Source organism: Protomyctophum parallelum, assembly GCF_964188405.1.
Source record: "Protomyctophum parallelum genome assembly, chromosome: 9".
NCBI lineage: Eukaryota > Metazoa > Chordata > Actinopteri > Myctophiformes > Myctophidae > Protomyctophum > Protomyctophum parallelum.
In genome coordinates this window covers 28126381-28150165 of record NC_139706.1, presented here as the reverse complement: position 1 = coordinate 28150165, position 23785 = coordinate 28126381, and the positions used below count along the sequence as shown (strand labels likewise).

Here is a 23785-nt window from a genome sequence, read left to right as displayed (position 1 = left end):
TAATCGCAAAGCCTCTGATTAATTAGATTTTTTTTTAAATCGAGTCCCAGCTCTAATATTTAAACACAAAGTAATGAATGTAATCAATGTAGTGAACTATCCTGTCTTCTTCTAATTGTTTAAAAAGAAAAATAAATAAAATAGTGAAAATAGCCGTTGTGAGCTATTTTAACTATTTTAAATGTTTTCAAAAATAATAAAAAATGCCTAAGAAGTTTAAGCAAGTTTAAGCCAACTCCACATTGCACAGATTCGTTCACGATTTTGCATCCGTATTTTGCATCCGCGGGTGAGTCATCTACCTTTCTTATATATATCTATGGCCGAGGCCGACGCTATCCGTGTTGTAGTGATAAGGGGGTAAATACTCTACACAGTAGAGTGTTTCTCTACAGTCTGCTCGTCTGACTCGTCATGTTTCAGTGACTACTCGTGCAGTGTGAACTAGATACCATAATCATTCTCAATGTCAACTCTCAATTCATATACCAATTGATCAACTCCAAAGCAAAAAACTAATTGTGATTTGTTGGGTGCGGGATGCATTGCAGAGGCTCCAGTTTGGTGACAAGCTAGCTTGCCAGATTCTGTGAGTGAAACAAGGTCTATGAAAACAAGCCCAAAAGAAGCAACCAGTTTCACCACTTGAGGAATTACATCCACTATTTTCAAAAAGAATCATGAAAGAAAGCCCAAATAAGCAACTACACTTCAGAAATAAGCCCAGACTAAAGCAACGGGCAACTATGAATATTAAGCTGTTACAGGAAAACTAGCCCAAAGAACTGGCTTTTTGCAATTTGCATGGGGAAAAATAATGTTTCGTCGGGGGGCTGGTTTTGTGCTGATTAAAACATGCTAGTCTGTTGCAATCTGACAGTTTTAAGTAGTCTTTGACTAGTCTGAACAATTAAGTTTGCTTGGTGTGGAGACCCCTTAAGGCACCGTGCAAGATAAGGCCCTTTCTCTCATGCACACGCGTGCGCACACATGCACGCAGGTGCGTGTGTGCGCAAGGTAAGGTACAGCAACGGCAAGGTACAGCAACTCACAGAAAGCAAATAGTTTCTTAGAAATCTTATTTTTACTTAAAACGGATTTGTGAAAAAACCCAGAAGATTGAATGTTGTCAAAATCATGTAAGCCACTCACTGATTGAAATGCTCTTTGTGGGGGGAAAGAAATTAAATAATTATTTGGTTCTTTCCTGCTTGCTTTTATTTTCCCCAAGACTGACATTTACTATAGGAACACAACAGTGTACGTCTGCCCTCTTCAAACTCAAGATGGTTGCCTGAGCACATATATTGTCATATCCTGCTGCCAGAAAGGGGGCTGTACATTCAATTTGGACTATTCCTCCAATAGTCCCACATTCTTCTCAAGCTTCAATAATGACTCTCCAGAGCTGACTCCAACAGGCCTCTTTGGGTTTTTTCTACTCAAATCCAGCTGGCAACCTACTCCGAGTAATACGTTCAATAGAGGCTGTCAAATCTCAGGAAACCAAATTTGGAAAGTGAGACTAATAGATATGCGACCTCTGACCGCCTACACCAGGGTTATCTGCTAATGACAGCTTATATCTTTAATGCCATACCTCATCCTAATTACATGTGAGCAGCCATGAAAACACAAACTGTCAAGGTAAATTCAACACAAGCTGCCAACTGTCACGACTGCAGAAATGCACTGATGCTCTGCAAAAGAACAAAACATTCCTCCGATTTCAAGTCAAGAGGAAAATAGCCTGCGCTCTACAACCACATGAAAGTCTGGCAGATTAAGATTGAAAGTACACCTCACGTCTCAGAGAGTATAAGTTGAACTACCTGACCACAGGCGACCCCTTTCACATGACAACCGTATACATTATTCCTCTCATTAGAACCACCATAAGCGTCACTTCAAACAGCACTCAATCAACTGCACAGTGCACACAGAGACATCAGGGATAATCAATGGAAACGAAACAGGTATTCTGGTGATTCAATGAGCCTGAACTATGGGCTTCATGGGCCCCTTGGCATTGTGGGTGAGAATACAGCTGAAAATCATTTACACATGTCATTTCCTTCTCACTCTCTTCATCTCTGCATTTCTCTGTCACTCCATCTCTCTCTTAGACATATCTGCGACTGCCACCATGAATCCTGACAAAATGAAGAATCAGCCGAGTGCCTCTAAATGTCTCTCACGGTAGAGAAAAAAAAGAAAATGGAACCACAGTGAAATTTGAAGCAGACAGTATAATTGTTGTATGTTTGCCTCATATACGGACCACCTGCAAGTGAGACAGCAGCTGGCCTATGTTTTGGCAGTAACTATATTGCTGCAACCATGACACAACTAGTGCTGAAACCAGCCAGATGACATCTTGAACCCAACCGGTGGTCACACACAGTAGACCAAAAAACAAAGGCACACACGAGGTCAGTGCACACTGTGGCCATCAGGTATGCGTTGCAGAAACTGCACAAAGATGCAGAATGAGTAGCCTACATATAAATGAGAGAGAGAAATGCGATATCACCAAAACATACTACTGACTAATGAATGCTTTGCGTGTATATTCCTATTAAGTAAAGAAGACACGTATTTGATCAGACGGGAGAAAAAGACTGGGTTTCAGAATCAATAGATTTGCTCTTGTTCCCTTCTGCTCTGCTATTCGATTACAGTCCAAAGTAAAGGGCCAAGGTGCTTAATAGTATTGAACTGCTTCCCTTTAAAAAACGGTGTTGCGTGACATGAGGCAAAATTGACACAATGTGGTGGGCAACAGGACAAGATCAGCTGGGTCAACAAGGAAAGTTCCAGACAAAAGAGCAAAACAATAAAGTGCACGATCCAATTTGCTCGCAACTATGCGCAGTGGTGGAAATGAAAAAAAGTGCAATAAAAATTTAAGTGCCATGTTCTCTTGACAGAGCTCATAAATATTGTACCTATAAAAAACCGCGCTGAACTTCTTTCAGCTAAGCTGGAAAATATACATACTGTATATATGTCTGTATATATACAGTATAAAGGTGTGTGTGTGTGTGTGTGTGTGTGTGTGTGTGTGTGTGTAATAGTGTATTAATATATATACATACACACTATAGAGAGAGAGAGAGAGTGAGAGAGAGAGAGAGAGAGAGCAAGAGGTGCTCTAATGTCAACAATGCTACACTCAGTATGGCTCATAAATTTGTGATAATGATGCCCATGACTCTATGGGTTTTCTATTGTGGTTTTCAACAACAATGTAGATCTGAGTGCCTGACAGTGTAAAAGAAACCTGTCTGATTCCACCGTGAAGAGGACACACTCACCATAGTCCTCCAGTGACTTACACCCAATGTCCAAATGGGTGGAGCCAAAGGGATTCCTGACAAATCTCCGCCTCCGGCGCAGGTCATCCTCCCAGTAGTCCAGACGCCAAAAATGGTGCAGCTGACTGCGAGGAGAGAGACAGGAGGACAAGTGGGTTAGACAGTACACACACCCCTCAGTGATGGCCTGATTACAGCAACCACTGCCTTATCACAGTACAACATCTAAGGGGAGAAGAATCAGGCCATAGTAGATTTATTAGGCTGACTAGCAGCCCAGTGATGCTAGCTCGATTAAGGCCTATAGCATCAGAGCGGCAGGGCGCAGCAGCAGCAGCAGCCACTGCACAACATAAATCACATGCAGTCCCATTAACAAATACAGCATCAAATTACAAGTATAAATGGCACAGCTTGCCTCCTTTTTTACAATGTTTTTTAACAAGTCTTGTAAATCAAAGGTAGGACCCTCAACGCAGACAGTGTGGGGTTTAATGATCGGGGGTCTTGCGTTGCGGCATGAGCCTATAAAATAACCCGCTCTCCCTGCATATACGGAGCCATGATTAAAATAATGTGCTGAAATATTCATTGAAATGATTCCCAGGGCCCTGGAGCAACCCAACAGAAAATTGCATTTTTATTCATTATTAATAACAGTGAATTAGGGCTGTAAAAAAGGGGGAAAAGAAGAAAACAGTTCCAGCATGTGGTAACCATCTTTGTAAATGATTATTCCAACATTAGTGAGGACCTGGGATAATTTTATTGCTTGCAGCTAATGCAAACCATTAAGCACCAGGACTAGCATCAGGTTACTAAGTGCTGCCTGATCCAAAGTGTAGCTGGAGTAGCTGGAGATATTTCAAAGCCTTTGTATTTCCTTGAGAGGGAACTGTGGTGAAAAGAAAAGCAGACAGTGCAGTCTAATTCACTATGAACTGGGCAGAGGAACATGCAAAAAAGAGAGTGACGATGAATGTAATTTGTGGTGTGGTAAGAGGTGATGACATCATGCTGGTGTGCGGTTAGCCTTCATTTCCAGCCAAAGGTGAGGAAATACAAAAGACATCCTGTTGCATGTTTTAAACAGATATTTATAGATGGGGGAACCAAATACTCCATTGGCCCTTGTGTTATAATAAGCATGATTTATTTCGCATATTAAACAATTTAACCACAATGTATTACACACAAAAAGTAGGTTCTAGCAATGCACAACCTACTCCAACGGTTGTCTTTGTGCTGTTGTCTAGAAATGTTGCCTGTACTCGTTGTACTTGTTCAAAAGTTCTAAATTAGCTAGCCACACAAAGCTCCAAACAATGCCTTGGATCTAGACCAGTACTGGGCTACCGAAGTCCAAGAACAGATTTTCCACTGTGTGCATGATTCAGTCCTTGGCAGGCAACCACACATTTCATTGTATGGCTTCTGCCTCCTCCTGCCATAATACAGAGGCAGTCTGAACAGATTGAAGTGTTACAGCGGGATCACATCACAAAAACACCCTCCTTGTTCTATGAATATGATATCTACAAATGTCAGAAATCAAGAGGCTCAGGAGACTTATTTAGGCTCCGAGAGTGATGAGGGCTCAGTTTCAGTTACATATCAATCAAATGAGCCGCTCGTATACCGTACGTGTGCAAGCTGCATGCAAGAAAAAGTATCACAAGCTGCCGTATGCAAAGCAACACCCGACGTCTAGAGCTTGCCCCCCGTCCCCGTCAATCTTAGCTCAAAGCTTAGCCGAGCAAAAGAGATGTCAGTGGGTGGAAAGAGAGACCCACGCAAATGATATTGTAAACGGGAGATTACGCAGTGTGAGAAATGTAAATCCACTGTAGGCAACTGGCCGATTACAGTTGAAGATTATGTCTTGTAATTCTCAGTACAAATAGACAGCAGATGCCAGTGGGGGAGAAACCCGCCACTTTGAAGATCCCCCCCCCCCCCCCCAACCGTATTAAATGCTTTCGATTCATTAAATTTGGTCTAGTTGAGGATAATAATTTGTCTAGAACAACTTCAGCAAAAGACAAACAATTGTCATATATCTTCAATATGACTAGAAAGCCCAAACAAACCAAACCTTAAATAACGAGGATTGATTAACCAAGATTTTTCAGACGTTAACAATTTCATTTCTCTTCCCCTTCTTCCCTCTTGCACGTGTTTTCATTTTGGATGTGGTTTTATGGACCTGTGATATTCTAGACCATGTGGTCAGCATTTGACCAGATTTGGACTGCGTCAAAGTGCCGTGATGAAGGAACCCCTCTCTCTCCGAGGGTGGTCTATAGGAGAACTCTGGAGAAATGTGCTCCCAAAGGAGGACCACAGCTGGGGGGCTACTGAGCTCACACACATTTCTAGAAAGACGCGTCTCAGGTGGCTTAAATTTCAGCCAAAACCAGGCTGGGCGCTTGTTCATATCCAGAATGCTTTTATGAGGCTCCGTCGCTAAATAAGCTGCATCCCTGCATAATTCTTCTCAAATCATACAAAAACATTATAATTATGCAGTTATCCATTTGTGCAGTTTTCTGGTAGTAATAATACTAATAGTACTAATACTGTCTACTTAGCCAAGTCATTTAGTGTTAGGGCCTCCTGGACTATCTAGACTATAGACATTGTATTCCAGTAGTCGATATTATGCATTTCTTTGAGATCATTTCTGGAACATAGTTTCCAGTATCGTTTCCCTATCAACCACAAATCATTCATCCAATGGTGTCCTGTATTAGGCCAAGCTGGCATTTGATTCCCTTATTTTCCACATCAAATGTGTCTAGCTTCATGACAAGCATAAATAATGACTGTGAGCCAGCCTCCTAGAAACTGGTGAAATTTATTAGTCCTGTCATCAATCAATCACCCAAATGGATTTCAAACTGCATTTTAAAAGCTAATTTTCCAGTGCTGATAACCAACAGGGGCACAATTATTTATGGATGCTTTTAGACTTCTTAAGTGCAGTAGGATGAATGTGAAAGAAGATGATCATGTCTCCTCTTCTGTTTCAAAATATGTATTTAAAGAACATCTCTCCTGAGAGAATGGGTCTTGGGGTTTTGGTGGTGCCAGATCTAACTTCCCCAAGTCTACAGGGAATGTGTTCCGTTTGTCAAAGGCAAAAAGAAGAAACTGACAGGCATGCATCAAATAAAAGGGTTGAAGGAGGAAGAATAAATAAATCATTATTTGTTTCATAGCAAAAACATAACATCTATCTATAAAGGCATCAAGGCATGGGTTGACAGCTGTGCAAGAACCCATATTGGAATGAGTTATTTTAAAATTTGGTGCAAATTATGATCTCAGGGCAACAGACGCCATTTTGTTTCCTAATATTTGCCCAAATCCAGATATTTTCTAAAATAGTACTAGTGTCTTTGGAAAAGTGAACTGAGACACTGACTGGATCATACCTGTGCTGTCAGCTGATCACAGGTGCGTGTCTGGGCCCAACAACAACAATTAAAGATATATAGCCGCAAGGTGCAATGATCGGGGTCCAAGCAGAATGTTAGCCTTTAGTTCCCAATGTACAGCAGAGGGAGACAAAGGAGGAATGACAACTAAGAATCAGCGATTCAAACAAAATTCACCTGCTGAATGGGTGTTTTGTGAATTTCAGAAAAGAAAATAGAATGCAGTCAATTATGAGATCCAATGTTTTGCTGCCCCCCAGGGGCAGAAAATCCAATAAATGGACAGTGAAGCTCGGACATACCAAGCACCAAGTGCATTTAAAATATTATAAGCCTAATTAAATTACAAATAATTATTTATATTTAAACTCAAAGACACAGATTGAACAAACACAAACAGCTGTGTTCATGGGTAGGAAAATGCACTAGCGACACCTACAGCTTGGCCAGGCAGAGGAAGTGCCAGGGATAGTGTTCCTCCACATGTGTTGTGTATGTTATGCCCTCATGGTGATACTCACTGTTAGGAGAGGAGACACATATGGCGACGACATGTGTATTAGAGGCGACATGTGGCGCTCTAAAACCTCCCTAGATAAACAATAGGGCTTGTGGCAGTGACAGGGACTATATATACACACATGGGGGGAATTGGTGTTTAGCAACCACTAAATTGAAGAAAAAAAAGAAAGAAAGAAAAGAAAGAAAAGCAATAAATAAAGTATAATCATCCTATATATTAAAATTGGCTAATGGGAGGGCAGGCGGGCGATATAAGCATATATTGTATGGATATCCAGTTGTCCACAACCACCTATATGCCCATATATGGGCATATAATACTGATGCCATAAGGGATCTTCATTCTCCATATATGGTTCCAAAAGGGACCCTGACATCTTCATAATGGGTCCAAATTGGACCCCATAATGGGTCGGTTTGGCGGTAAGTGTGTGTGTGGCCCACTGGCCCACATAGCGGGACTGGCTCTAGTTGCTTGGGCAGCCCGAACCGCTGTACATAACATACAGTAACATAACATAACATAACAATTGACCAAGTGGTTTCTGACGAAATTTGAAAATAAGATTGTGAGAAAACTGAGAAAAAGAGCACAAAGATGCAAATGACTTGAGAAATTAAAATGATGAGAGAACTATGATTTAGGCCAAGGGTCACCCTGAGGTCAAAGAGCTGTATTAACAGAAAAATAATGCGAACCAAAAAAACCTGGATTCCTGCTGATCCACTACCTGGAACAAGATAAAAGGCTAAAGAACAATGTGCATTATACATTTGATTGCTGCATGCTCACACACAAAGCCGGCATGTCCAGACAAACATCACTGCATAGATATATTAGTCTGGAATCCATGTGTGGAACCTGCATTTTCAAGCGGCAAATAAAAAATCACACCCGTGTGAACTGAGTGGTGCAACTCCCCCCCCCCCCCCCCCTCTCTCTCTCTCATTAGCAGGCAACAGTGCAGCACTATCTCTCTCTGTTTCTGGCACAACAGCGCCCCTACTGGTACCAATAGTCATACTCGTGCTCATTAACGTCACATACATAGGCGGGCACGGACATTGCTGTTCCTTGGAGTGGTTGCACCACTCAAAAATGCCTCTGGTATTAAACCCACCTCATATTTGCTAACTGGGCCCTGATTGGTCACTCAGTACTTCGGAGGGAGTGGAATTTCAATCACACAACTGAGTGGTGCCAGACCAAATCAGCAAAGTGTCTTTTTTGCCATGTCTGCAAGGTTATAGCTCTGAATGAAATAAATTAGCCATGAAAGGCTGTAAGATCTATCATTTACAAAGTAACTTAAAACAGAACAGTCAACTGAAATGTGCACAGGGTTCGATCACAGAAAGATGAGAAGAATCACTCATTTAAACCAGTGCCAGTAATAGATGATGAAGCAAAATCCTATTTATTCACATAGAGGAGACTTGTGTAGGGCAGTAAAGAGGAAGTAACAGGGCATGGTGATTCAATAAAACACCATTATAGTCCTCTCAAGAGATTCCATTGGTGACATGAATAGGGGATAATTATAATAAATACCACCCATCAGCGACAATTCCATTCAAAGCGGCAATGACTGGTTTCAATCACATACACACATGAATACAGCAGTGGCCATGGCCCGTCTTCAGTATGCGATTTGGACACTGAACATGTACACGCACACGCACACGCACACGCACACACACACACACACACACACACACACACACACACACACACACACACACACACACACACACACACACACACACACACACACACACACACACACACACACACACACACACACACACACACACACTTCAATGGAACTCCATGAGAACAAACTGTCTTTTCTTTCCTATTCTGTTGTCCCTACAGACTGGGAATACAGTTAACTAAATCTGTTAGGAATTTTTTCACTAACCGAATAACCCCAAGGTCGTAAACATGACTGCCTGTCAAAAACACAAACAAAAATGTCCTGCTTCCTGATCACCTGTTATTGCATCCAAGTGTATGAATAGGGGGAATCCTTCCACAAAATTGACAAACATTCTATCACACAAAACAACAAAAAGCTTATTTTGCTCAGACAGTTCGTTGATTAAATTAAAATGGAATCTAAAGATAGAGATTCCAGCTGTCATGAAAATCATCAGGGAACCATCACAGACAAATAAGTGGTGGGGGGAAACCATGAAAACAATGTCTGTCAACCAGTGCATTCTTTTTGGTCACCCTTGTATGCCACATTCTTCTGTGACAAAAGAAAATAAAACCGTACATCAAAAAGTGGTAACTGGAAGCCAGATGGCGATGAATATTTTTGCAAGGCCATCCTTTTAGAGTAAACCATGGAGTGAGCCAAATAATAAATGTAATATTTACTTTCCCAACAACCCTCTCAGGTCGGATATCATTTGCCTCTGTATTGGGAAATGAGTGCAATACATTTGCATATCATGACATGCCCCAAATAGGGATAACAGGTTAAAAGTGATTAAAAAATATATATTTTAGGGTGTATAATTTGCCTCTGTATTGGGAAATGAGTACTGATACAGTAAATCATTGAAAATAAAATAAATGTAATTCATAACTTTTTGTATAGTTCTATTGCAATAATAATGTGTGGTTGCCACATAATCATATCATAAGACACACCTCGATATCTCACGACTCACGGCACACCTTGGAAACCACATTTGGAAACCACTGGTGGTGTGATACGACGCTGGTCGACACCATGATCAGATTAATGCTGAGGGCTGGAAATGGTAAAGACTCAGAGGGCTTTCATCTGTGCAGTTCCCCTCATTTCTTATCGTCACAACACTCAACACTGTGTTGCATAAAAGAGAATACTGATCCAAGACCATTCTGTTAAGAGTGCAGGCTCATTGAGGAGTGACTACCGGACCAGTGTTAAAGGAAAAGACTAAGAAACAAGATCAACCCGGGGTCATGTGGAGTAATGAAGATGCACGAAGGTGATCAAACTAGGGATGAAGAACCGTACTGTGGCTGGGTGAACTCTCCCTGGCTTGCCAGCGCTGTGGATCCTCCATCTTTCATCAGAAATGGGGCACAGTCAAGCGATGCCCAGCTCAATTTCTTCTCCACTGAAATTGATGATTGTGTGAATGGGCCTCTTTCCAGACATAATTAGCAGAGTTTGCAAGGTTAAGAATGCCTCAAGGGAAGAGAGATCGGTGTAGGTCAAGAGCAACTGGGAAAATGGACATAACGTCGTCCACTTACAATTGGAACACGGGATTCTCTGGGTTTAACGCATTTTGAAATAACATGGCACTGAATTAATCCATAACAAACACAAGCTGTAACACTGCAGTGTTGTTTTCTATTCTATTCTATTGATGCAAGATCATATACAGTAGTAGGATAGCAGAAAGGCATCCACACTCTGAATGTCATAGACATAGAGGATCATATTTGAAATGCCCTGCAATTTATCTTCAAACCAAACCCAGAGACCTTGGTCTACCACTGTCCCTTAGAGGGTCATCAGACCCACATCCCACAGAGGCTTTTAACCCTGTCCCAGGCAATGTTCCAAAGACCTCAGCTCTAGAGGCCTAGTATTAGAATTGATAACCCTTTCAAACAAGACCTGAGACTATGGTCAGACTGTGAGTAAAAGGCTCATTCCATCACAAAGTTATTATCCACAGGCAAGATTGTTACCATTCATCACACGTGAGAGATGAAACTCACTGTTAGCCAAGGGAAACGGCTGTTTCACTGCCTCCCCGCAGATCAATATATGCCGCCATTCTCCTTTCTCCCTCTCTGCTACAAAAAAAGTAATTATACAGGAGAAACGTTGACAATCAATAGATCAGTCAGGTTAGGTTAAGGTCTGCTGTGGGGGGGCTTGGGGTGATGGGCTCCTCTCTCTGTCAGCTGTCAGTGATGTTGCTGATGTCATCAGAGACACCTGCATGGGAACAAAAGGAGCTCTGTCTTCTTCAGCCCGTTTTACATTTCTGTTCGGGTGGCCGTGTCAGGACAATTAGTACCCGTGAAGTGGTGATGGTAGGTGTATGATACACAAGATCAAGTGAGAGTGGAAAATGTGTTACAAGTTGTATTACGATCTTGGCAGGAGTGTGTTTCTATGACTGTAATACTTGTAATGACAGTATGTGGCTGCATTTACATGAAGTCTTTTATTACACAATTATAAGCAGGCTAACTAGCCCCATTAGAAAAATGCCTCCACAGAAATGTAACCACAGAATTTTTTTTTGTCTCCAATTTGTCATTTTAACGCTCCTAAAGAGTTCATATCACTGGGATGTTTTGATAGAATACATCGTTTAGAGTATAACATTGTCCAAAATACATCGGAATTAAAATGTAATATTTTAAAATAAAAATGTGATACTTACAATACATTAAGTAATAATTGTCACTTATTTTGCTTAGAAGAAAAAGTCATACTGTAGCAAACATTAACTACTAGTCATACTGTAGCAAGTGACTATTAAGTGTTTTAGCATAGCTGAAATAAGGCATAAAGCACTCCTGTCTTGAAAGTTATTATTCCTTGATGAATTCATCAGCCTCGCCTTGACGTCTCCTTTCACTTCAGAGGAGACTGAACTTTATAATCCACTGGCAGGGTTCAGAGGTCAACAGCAGAGGGGACCAGAGGGCAGTGAAAATCACTCTCTCCCTGGAAAAATGTCTGACATCCAATTTTCAACTTGATTTATCAGTGCAAAGCTAAAATTGATAGTGTGTCATTATTGGGCAGAGAGCTGTCTTGGAAAGCTGTATCAAAGCCTCCTCATTTTGATTTAGCACAGCGGATCAATACAACCCTATACTGTTTCAATTTGAGGAGTATTGATTTTCTTACGCCGACTCAATACGGGGGACATTCATCATCAGCCAAGCATATACTATGATCTCGCAGGCCTCCATAGGGTCTGATCTGTTTATGCCTCACTCAGGTCACATGACTGCAAAGCTTCCCAGCCACATGGAGAATATCTCTTTGTCACCGCTGTAGTGTTATGTGTCTGAAATACAATCACTCACACCATTCGCCACAATGAACACAACAGTGTGACAGGGGAAGGGGGTTAGCGTTGCTGCTAATAATCTGCAGATGTTTGTTATGCAGCCTGTATACTGCTTATGGCCTGCCACATCTATTGCTGCTCAAAAGACCTGCCCAGCCAGGTGGCTTCATCATTCTGAACGCCTTGAAAAAATGGAACAAATTCATGCTAAAAAAAAGAGGTAGGAAAAATGCTTAAACATAAACATAAGCAATCACTGTTTTTCTGCTCCTTGTATTAGAGGAATTGTGTTTATAATATACAGAATTCTAAGAAAATGATCAATATCCTATAGCATGTCTCCAGGCAGAACTTATGGGTGAAAGGGAAAGCAATTTTAGTACATAGGGTGAAAACAAACACTAACAACTGAAGTCACACACACACACACAGTCACACACACACGCACACACACGCACACGCACACACACACACACACACACACGCACACACACACACACACACACACACACACACACACACACACACACACACACACACACACACACACACACACACACACACACACACACACACACACACACACACACACACACACACACACACACACACACACACTCCATGGGCAGTCACAAATAACAGACAGCTACCTCAAAATGCTTGAGGGCTTTATATTTTACAAGAGCAGCATAAATGGGAAAGTTAATGTAGCATTGAATAAGACTAAGCCGCTGAACTGCAACACTGCCTTGAGCTTGAGAGCATATTGCATCATTTTTCTTCCCCAGCAGGTTACCATTAAATTAGAATTTGTTGGAAGTTTTGTGGTATCATTTACAATGCACCCACGCTCAATAATCTTTTGTCTCAATGCAAATGCTACGCCTCTGCGAAGGTTTCCATAAATATTTGAATAAGGGCTCAGAATCCAATCCAGTATATTTTGTCATGGTTACTTCAGCTAATGTTTAGTTCGTTTTATGAGTACCTACACTACTGTATCTCAAAGCAGTATATTTTCAGACACAATTCAAATAATCAGAAATGTATTATGTAATAATATTAATAACACATAACTGATCAGATAACAAAATATGATTGGATATCATCGGCCCTATCAGAGACATGGTATGTTTGTTGCTGCTGTGTCAGCCCCATGAATCATGATATAGAATTATCAAGTCTAAAATTGTTAAATCTAGCGTATCACACAGCATGTAGAGAAATAGCACAGCTTAAATTACTCCCAGACTGATCAAATGACTCCATGAAAAGGGAAACCCTAAACATATCCATGCATGATGTGTTGTTTTGAATGGCAAATCTTTGAACAGATATTGCAAATGTAAGCAGCAAAATATAACTAAAAATGAATTACACACCAGTTTATATATTTTTCTTGACATTAGCAAACAATATTTGAGACATAAAACAAGTCCAGTTCTAGACATCTGCATTATATTTTCATAATTTAATAAAGCCAAAGCTACCGTGTCAGCAAAGGAGGTAAATTTTGTTTTGGCAAATCAGCAGGAGCAGTTTCTCTAATCATGTATGACCGTCTTTCAAGCTCCTGGTCTTCATCATAATAGAGCTCCAAGCTCAGTTTTAAAAGTATTTGGCTGAATATCAACACATTTTCTTTTGAAGAGAGTCAAGTATTAAGTATCACAATGTCATCCCTATAAGGAGCAGTAAAGACCTCCCAGTTTCGCCTTTTGCCCTAATGGTATATAATAGTATTTTCTATTGTTAAAATAATATATGAAATACTGTAAATTCATCCGCACCATTATTGTATAGAGCATGTAGTATTTTTAGCACCAGAGCTATGACAACTCCCAATCCTAATCCTCGATTGACAGTTATTTTTTAAGACCGTCTTTACTGAGAGCTTTGTATGTAGCAGCGGCGAGGCAGGCAGTTATTTTAACAGGACCCATGGGGAAGGCTGCAACTACCACCAGGTGCTGTGTTGTGTGACTGAGAGGGTCAGTGGGAGCCTGGATAACACAGCAGAACCCCCCACACACCCCGCAACTCCCTCCTCCTCCAATCGTCTTGTTCCACCCCAGCCTGACGGACCACAGGCCAATCAACTGTCCCCTGGGGATTAAGCCACCACAGTGTAATTGGGTTTGCTGACCCAATAGCTGACCCTATTTGATCCTGGGAAAATGATATTAACTGGTGGTCCTATCTCATTGCCGTCTCCTGTGGTGTGCAGGTAACTTTTGTCCTCTGGGCTCGACCTAGCATGGACCAGTGGTCGCGGCCAGAGGATCGAGGAGGCGGGTGGGCGGTGGGGGAGCACACGGCAACTGGCACGGGAATTAGTCACTCGCGGGCCAGCCACTGTCCGAACCCAGCACTCACTTGTCATATATTTGTCTGAGTGTGGTCTTTGCCGGCACTAATGTGAGGTGTTTCCAGAGACATTATAATATAAAGGATACAGGGAACTCCATCAGTTTGGATTGAGAAAACTCAATATCCACCATCCAATCATACACTTTTGAATGTTAATCTGATCCTTCATGAGGGGCAGTGGAAGGTGCATCGTTAAACGCACGCACACACACACGCACGCACACACGCACGCACGCACACGCACCTCTGGGCCAGGTTCCCCCATGCACCATGCTTGTTGGTGAGATGTTTACCTCTGGGCCAGGTTCCCCCATGCACCATGCTTGTTGGTGAGGATGTTGACGATCTTCTGTTTTAGCTGGTTGGCCGTAACATGGTCTCTGTGTTTGGCAGCACTGATGAGGTGATCACAGATCCTCTCTTCTTCCTTTCTGTCTGCAGCATACTGGGCACAGTTGGACTGCATTGACATGAAGAGAATGGCAAAGAGAATTATATTGGACATTGTACTAATAACATTTGTAATTGTTTTACTTGCATGAAGCCAGGGGAATATATATCCTCTAATGGCACATTTGTCACCCAGAGAAATGTTATGGCTTCATTCAACACACTTGAGTGCATAAAGATATTAGTGGACAGCTGAGAGATATATTTCAGTTCCCTTGGAGGAGTGCAGTAAATCATGGTGAGCCCATGAATGTGGCCCAGTCTCTAACTGTGGACAGATGAGGTTCCCTGTATGCAGTGTGCTTTGGCGTTATTAGCAGGCAAAACATGATAATATTCTTAATTCATCCAGATATAATGTAACCTTTCATGGCTTGCAGATATCATACATTAGGCAATTTCCAGCTGCATCCATAATAAGAAATACACTCCACTCCATGCATGTTGTGATTAAATTGCATGATTTCATGAGGTCATCCATAATAGTCTAAATAGTGTTGTTATTAAATGTCCAAAGCAGGATGAAAGGGTAAAGAATATGCATTAAAATGATATTGCATATATGGGCATTCTACCGATTAAAAAAATGCTGTCCCATGTTTTCATGTCACTACCGAAACAGAAAGAGTTTAAGTCAAAAGATGGAGCCTGGTTTAAGCCACACCCCCACACTCTTCACCAAGAAGTGACATAGACTTCATGTTCATCATGGCCAAATGATGAGTAGCTAGTTTACTTCAGTCTGAAATCAATGTCTTCCAAAGTCTGAAAATCAGTGTGTTCTTTTAAGGAGTCACTACCGAAACACATAATTTATCATAAATTATAAACAATTTTAGTTTTTCTGCTAAATGTGATGTTTCTATCCATGTATATCAGTTCAAAGCTGTTTTTCTTAGCCATTTTTTGCCTAGCATTGTAGAGTTATGATAAAAACTAGATAAAATTCTCACTAGCGAAAAAGTCACTACCGAAACAATTCGTCACTACTTGTTTCTAGTAGTTTAGTAGTAGTTTGAGCATCTTATGAGTTCATATTTAGCAAAAATAAATAAATAGTGACATGATTGTTTCGGTAGTGACAAAATTGGATGTTTATGCTTTTTAATGTACTTAATTCTAGTAATTCTAGTAGTTTAGTAGTAGCTTGAGCAAATGTAAAGCATCTTATGAGTTAATATTTAGCTAAATAGTTAAGTGACTATGGCACCGCATTGTAAAGACAATGCTGTGGTCAGCTACCGAAACAGTTCAGTCACTACTGAAACACTGGTTGTTTTGTCTAAAATCAAAGATAGTGATCTCAACCAATATTTTAAGATCATGATTGGTTAGGTGTATGTGTAATGTAAACTAAAAATAATGCTGAAATCAATATAATCAACATTATACATTTTACAAAGAATATTGCGTTTAGATTTTAATTACTCTCAATAATTCAACATTCTTAACATATCAATTTAAATGTATTTAATTGTGGAACCACCTACATAAATTCTTAAAAATGGTCTGTACAGGGGGGAATTGAATTTTCTTTTTAAATAAGTATCTTTATTCGAAGGTAAAAGTCTATGTTTCGGTAGTGACACATTTTGGGAGAGGAAAGATATTCCAATAAACTATTAAAATACAATTTGATAATTGAGTGTGCCTTTACTAAATATGTGTCCCTTAGATCTAGTGGTAAATATTTCCAAAATAGCATACAAATTTCACACAATTAAAGTAGAATGGCCCATATAGGAATTTGTGGATTGAATAATTGCATCTCTCTAAGTATTCCAGGTGGCTAAAAGTAATCTAGATGAGCACATCAGACTTCATCTCTGCTGCTAAAACAAGATTGTCTTACTATGCTGCCCTGGGGGAGATCCCCTGCTAATATTCAAAATCTAATTTGCTAACAGAAGCTGGAAGTTAATTGAATTTCCTTCCCTAAATTTGAATTCTGTCAGATAGTATACCTCAACATATTCTTCATATGGCAGATAACTCAATCTCTGCTTGTCATCTCACGTTACCATGTGATGCTCTGACAAAATATCAAACGTTATTTATCACTTTAAAGGATTTGAAGCTTCGCCCTGACACCAACTTAATTGTAAAAATGTCTTATCTGCCTCCCGAATCTTCCATCTTGGAGAGGGGGTAATAAAGTAGCGTCAGGCCTCGATGAAAAGTGTTGGCTGTCTGGAGTTGGCAGACAGAACGGATGAGGCCAGGTACAATCCCCCCCCCCTTCTCCTGACATTGCATATCTAGCCGTCTCTTCCAGTTTATCTAGCAGGTCAAGGATCCTCAAGAACTGTATATCAAGCAGGTGTCTGAGGATGGCTGCTTTTCCCAGATAAGAAACTCATCACTCCTTACAAAGTTGCTAACATAGGTGGCGGAAGTGTGTGTGTGTCACTGAGAGTGTGTATGTGACACACACACACACACACACACACACACACACACACACACACACACACACACACACACACACACACACACACACACACACACACACACACACACACACACACACACACACACACACACACACACACACACACACACACACCAACTTCAAATGAACTAACGGCAACACTTACTGTACTGTAGACATGTTCTTGATATCTGTCCTTAATGCTGATAAAAGGATGCATGTGTCTCACCTGCCTATTTCCCCAGAATGGCTTACTGGTAATTGCAGTACCGGTACTTTCTGTTAGAAAGTGTCATGTTTTTGTTTGTTGAAGAAAACCCTTAGGATAAACTTAAAAGCTTAAATGATTAAAACAGTGGTGTACTTCATAGAGTGACACGGATGTGGTTATGCTGGAGATAAATACAGTCTCAGGAGGTCATTCCATAACTGGGTGGGCTTACAAGTAAATCCCAAGAACGCACTGACTGGAGTACCATTTCACTTATGATTATTAAAATCATTAGGACTCGGAGGGTAAGGAAGCTAATCCTCCACAAGGATAAGATTAGCCAGTAACACACAGTACAATTACTATTCATGACAGGATTCCCTTAGAGGACATGAGCACAGTGACGCAATATTACCATGCCAGATGTTACGATTGAATCCCTAGACGCTGCATTCAAGCAAAAAGGTGCTACATGTATGATGTTTGAACTTATACTTGTTTAATATTTCAGTTAATCATTGCAATCCTCTGTGCTCACTTCTAACACATTTTGAGATGGAATACACTGCATGAATTAACAGTACTGTACCTCAAACTCAGCATGTTTGTGGACATCCTCTGCCCGCTGTCTGTTCAGGATAAACTCAGCTTCATTGGCAACACGAACTATGTGGTCCTTCATAGCATGGCAGAGCAGCCTTTAATAGTACAGAAACAATTGAATGCAACAGATTACATGATTGTCACATTATGCATGATATACTGTATTAGTCAAAGGGTATTATAAGATATTTATTAGCTCCCATCTATAGTACCATCACAGTACCACTAAGCAAAGCATCTATACTGTGGTGTGTAAGGCTAATGCAACATTGTGGCACCTAGGAGAGGAGACGAGTAATCAGCATCATTTGTCTGTATTATGTAGCAAGGCTGTAGGTCAGTGACAGATCCTTCTGTAGCATTAAGGAGGGAATGGGGTGTCATTAGGGCACTGAAGCACGTCTGGCACATGCCTGATTGACTGTGGATCGCTCTCCGCTGACCAGAACATCCACCCAGCCCCCATATTGCTGACAACTCGGGCCATAGACCACATCTTCCATGGCTGATTCCGGGGGCCCATGCCCATACTTACATTTAAATTCCAATCTCTTTAATAATTGAATACACCCTGGCTATTGTGTGGAGATTATATGCCATTTTACACATCATTAGGCCAGCTTTGTTTTAATTAAAGAGGCTCTGTTCCTCTCCAGTGCTTGATACAGACTGTAATTTCCCTTATGTCCCAAGGAGAGGCAGTAATCCCGACGCTGCAATCATCAGCTGCTGCAGCCTTTAACTGTTGACAAGCAGTCATTTATAGATAGACCTTCACAGCTAGAAAAGAAAGTCTAGAAACACTGAGGATTTGAAACCAACAGAGTAGCCAAGCTGAGGTGCCGTTTGCAGTGGGAACAATTGCTCACCAATTTACAGCTTTGTATATAAAAATAATGTGAAATCCCACCCACAGTACTAATAGAAAATAGACTTGAATTCAATTAAATTGAATAGAATTGAATTCATAAATATATCCTATGCCCTAATAGAGCGTCGCAGTCCCGTCCCCTTTCATGACGACGCCAGGCCCAGGAAATGAATCCCAATGCATTTTTCCCATAGAAATTTCAAAAAGTATTTATTTAAAGACCTTTTAAGCGTTGTATGAAGCCAACTCGAGTCGTGACAAATCATGACAACAAACACAATATTTTGGACCAAACAAAAAATTACAAAGAAGAAAAACTAAAAAAGTGTTGTAACCTGCCGTTTATTTCTACTTTCTAATTCTTTGTTTTTATTGTCATGATTTGTCACGACAAGAGTTGGCTTTGTCCGTGGCGTAAACGTCTTTAAATAAATACTTTCTGAAAAGACTATGAGGAAAATTAACGGGATTTCTTTTCCGGGTCTCTCGAGGGGGCGGGACTGCGACGGGACTGTAAATACCATTTCTATTTTGCATTGATTGATTGATTGATTGAAATATTTATTAACAGTTTGTAGAATTTACAGTACATTTTAAGCACAAACTCAATACAAAGACTGTTAACTGTGACCCTACTGATATTGGTGACATCATGGTCTTTGCATACAAGATATGGCCAAATCTAAAGGGAGGATTGCCTACATAAAACAAAAATCTTGTAGACACAAATCTTGTGGGGGATACGATTGTCTAAAAGGGGGCATAGCAGTGTGCTTAACCGTGACCTATAAAAAATGGGGTATAATTATATTTGAAATAAACGTAGGCTACTGCACTGTAATATGACATTTGCTGAATGTCTTGGGGCAAGGAAGACTGAGTTTAATTTTACACATACATTGACGGTTATCCTCACCAGCCCAAATGTGTCATGGAAGAGTGTTGCGTTGCTGCCTTGAAGTCTCACTTGTGCTAGACTCAGAGCCCAATAATTATGAGCCTAAATTGTGGATCAGTATTCCTGATTGTGAAATTGTGTGAAATTGACAAATAAAAATAAAGTTGAAACAACGTAGTGCTGACTGCTGGGCGGCTCATCTGTCTTCATTCTTAAAGCCGTTTGTGAAAACATTTGAGGTGGGAAATCGGCAATGTAGTAACATCTTGATTCATATTGATTGATCAGCACTGCCTAGTTTGACAGTTTGATCTGAGATTTATGAACCTATGGTGTATTGCACTGTACGGACTTGCAGACTGTCAGTCATCGTATGAAACACGCCCCATGCAAGATAAACACTTGTGATTGGCCCAAGAGAGATCGCCTGGAAATCTGTCTGAATGGGGGCCAAATGCATCTGCCAGAGCAAATAAAAAAAATTAGCTGTCAGATTCTTCTGGTTCCGAGGCTTGTACTGTCAGTAAAAATGTTTTAACATGTATGAACATACTGTATACTTGAGAGCCTGAGAGGGCAACACACTGGTGCATGCTGATGTTCTCTTCTGCATAAAATGTGCAGCTGAAAAAAGGCGACGTCATAGAGGCATGCATCTGTTGGTGTTTCAAAATGCTCAATTTCTGAAAACCTTTTAGGCTGAGAGCCTCATGGTATTAATCAGTTTCAAAACATTTGTGTTATCAGTTTCCACTGCTTTTGGGGTAACTTTTGTTTTGTTGCTATCTCCTGTAATAATTCTATAATAATAAGCGACCGCAGATTACTATGAAAACCGGTAAAACCCGTCCGTCGCTCCTTCACTCACACATATATGGTTGTCGAGTCCATCACGCCTCGTGACATTACACGCTCCATACAGGCTGTCTCCATTATGAAGATTGCCTCACGACGCCTCGTGACACGCTCCTGAAGGTTGTCAGTCCGTCACGCCTCGTGACACGCTTGTGGTTTCCGTGACGCGAGATGAACCAACACATTGATCTCTATATGTGGAGCTGACTATCATCAGCTGGATCTCCATATATGAAGATCACGACACTGACCTCATCAAACCCTGGATAGCCATACAATATGGTTTGACATACTAGATCTGCATATATGGAGTCGGCCAGTAACTCTACATCTATCTGACCTCACTGACACTAACCTCGCGTCACCAGGCTTTCCACCTCGGAGGAAAGCCTGGTCTCGCCATGTGAACCGGTCTGGAGCGGATGGTAATTTACGTCATGTTGTAGTCTTGTTTTGTAGTCATCAGGCAGTTAACCACAAGGCGGAATAAGAATTCCGCCATTCACAGTACTGATTCTGTCTTGTGGTTTCCTGACAGATGACTACAAATCATTGACTACAACATGACGAAAGTTACCATCCGCTCCCGACCAGATCATAAACACGAAATGGAATGCTGCCCAGGCTACATTGACACCAGATTAATAGTTTAATCTATTAATCTGTTGTTTCAGCTTCTCGCCCTCAGGCGCCTTACTGGTAATAATAATAATAATAATAATAATATACTGCATCAGTAATCAGATCTCGATTTTCTGGAGGGGATGGGCTTTTGATATCCCCCCTCTGCTCTGGTCATTTGTTTTATTTTTCATTCCTGGTTCTGGTAAGACTGAATTAAATACATCCATTCCTTTTTGGGAAATGTAGACCTGATCTGATATATTTGATATTTATGTTTGATAATGTATGTTCACTACATTATCCCTGGCATCCCAAAGTTTTCCAAAATTTGTGGGAAAAGAAAAAAGAAAAATAGTAGATTTAAAATTAATGTGAACTAGTTGTTGAATTAATAAATAGGGCTTAAGCTTAAGTGGTTAAGAAAACAAACCCTGGCATTAATAATCAGGATCTGACTATTATTCACCCACTGAACTGGCCACTTTTCGCCTGTTTGAAAGCTGTTATGGTTCTAGTAAATAGCAATGTCAAGTAGCAGAGGTATAGAGCAGGGGTTCTCAACATTTTTGGCTGGGGACCTTTGCTTTGGCCATGTATCGCGACCCCCGCCCCGCCCCCCACCCCCAATACAAACTGGATGAAAAAATAACCTTAATAGAGAAAATATATCATAAATGAATACTGAGTTTATGCATGTACTATGTGTACATTGTGTAGCCTACAGTATATGTAAACTCTTCATTTCCATTTTCCAGCCATTCAGTTGCAAAAAATAAGAGAATAATTTGGGGACCCCACAAAATAATTTGGCGACCCCCCGAGGGGTCCCGACCGACGGGTTGAGAACCCATAGAACACCATATGCCCCTATTGTTTTGTGTACAGTATATAATGCCATTCATGTGTATGTCAACGAGTCATTAGAACCTTGTAGGGAGATAGGGCAGAGTATAACTTGGGCTTTGATCAGTGTTTCATACGATGACTAGAACCTTTCTAATTCTAGAACTGTCTAGTTAAATTGAGCAGATTTGTGTGTTTGTTGAAATGCTGGATCTGCCAGCAGCACCATGCCTGGACATCACTGTGTGGCTGATCAAAGCTCAATTTAGACTCCAACGCACAATGCTGCTGCTTGCTGACAACAGCCGACCTACAAGACCTACGCATCTGCGATATGTTGTGAGCTATCAGCTATTTCCGGCACACAACGCCATCATGCTACAAAGTCTGAATTGGGACTAAGGCCAGCAGGGGACAGACTGGGTTCTGGCTGGGCTAAGGCAAGAGCCTGGGCATTGGATCAGTTGGGCCAGATGGGTCAGCAGATGGACAAGGAGGCTGAGCTGCCCCTGATCTGCTCCACAGAACACCCCAAGTCTGGTCAGACTCAGGAAAAGAGAAAGATGGAGGGACAGAGAAAAACACAAAGAAAGGAACCGAGATCGACATGCAGACATATGGCAGAGACGGGTATTAGATGAGGGTGACTACACTCTTGTGTTGATTTTCTAATTACAATATTATTTACCTCTACCCCCTAGTGTAGTGTATGGGCAAAAGGGTTCTGACTAATCTATGCCCCGATGTGGTCCAAATAAACTTTGTTCGCTGCCACGGAAAAGCCAAAGAGATGAATAAAATCAAGATCAAAGAATGATACAAAATAAAATAAAATAAAAAGATAATGGGATGATAAATAAAGTACAGCATTTAATAATCAATCACCTTATGGGATACTATGCATGGAATGGATACATACCGTCCTTCGTTGATTAGCTCGATGAAGGCTAGGCCAGCATTCTTCTGTATGGAGTTTTGCCATTCCTATAACACAAGAGGTTTGCTGAGCTAGTTAATCACAGTACACAGCCGCTTGGCTTTCAGAGTGTAAACCATTAAACATAAAAAACATACCTCATTACATGTTAATAAGCAATGTTAGAAGTGGGTTATAAAAGTCATATCACTGCACCTAATTTTCTATTATAAAAACTGTTGCGGAGGCAATAAAGAAAGAATAACAGTAATAAAACCACTCATGGAACAGTTTCTCTGGAAGTACTGCAAATTGTAACAATATTTTGAGAGCAAAACACACCAATGATGAAATATGGTACAAGACCGCAAGTAAAAAATACACG

At 40.8% G+C, this 23785-nt stretch overlaps 1 protein-coding gene across 2 annotated transcripts in view; it reads right to left on the bottom strand.

Moving 5' to 3' along the window:
* Positions 1 to 23785, bottom strand: part of nbeab (neurobeachin b) — a gene marked incomplete at its 5' end in the record, with an annotated part of 282517 nt that overhangs the window by 99050 nt on the left and 159682 nt on the right. The window contains 4 exons of one of the 2 annotated variants that reach the window (XM_083774126.1): positions 3318 to 3442; positions 14992 to 15158; positions 18380 to 18488; positions 23404 to 23468. In XM_083774126.1, the coding sequence (XP_083630252.1) occupies positions 3318 to 3442; positions 14992 to 15158; positions 18380 to 18488; positions 23404 to 23468 (466 nt within the window). Of the gene's footprint in view, positions 1 to 3311; positions 3443 to 14991; positions 15159 to 18379; positions 18489 to 23403; positions 23469 to 23785 lie in introns of both variants that reach the window. The other variant, XM_083774125.1, reaches the window with a different exon arrangement.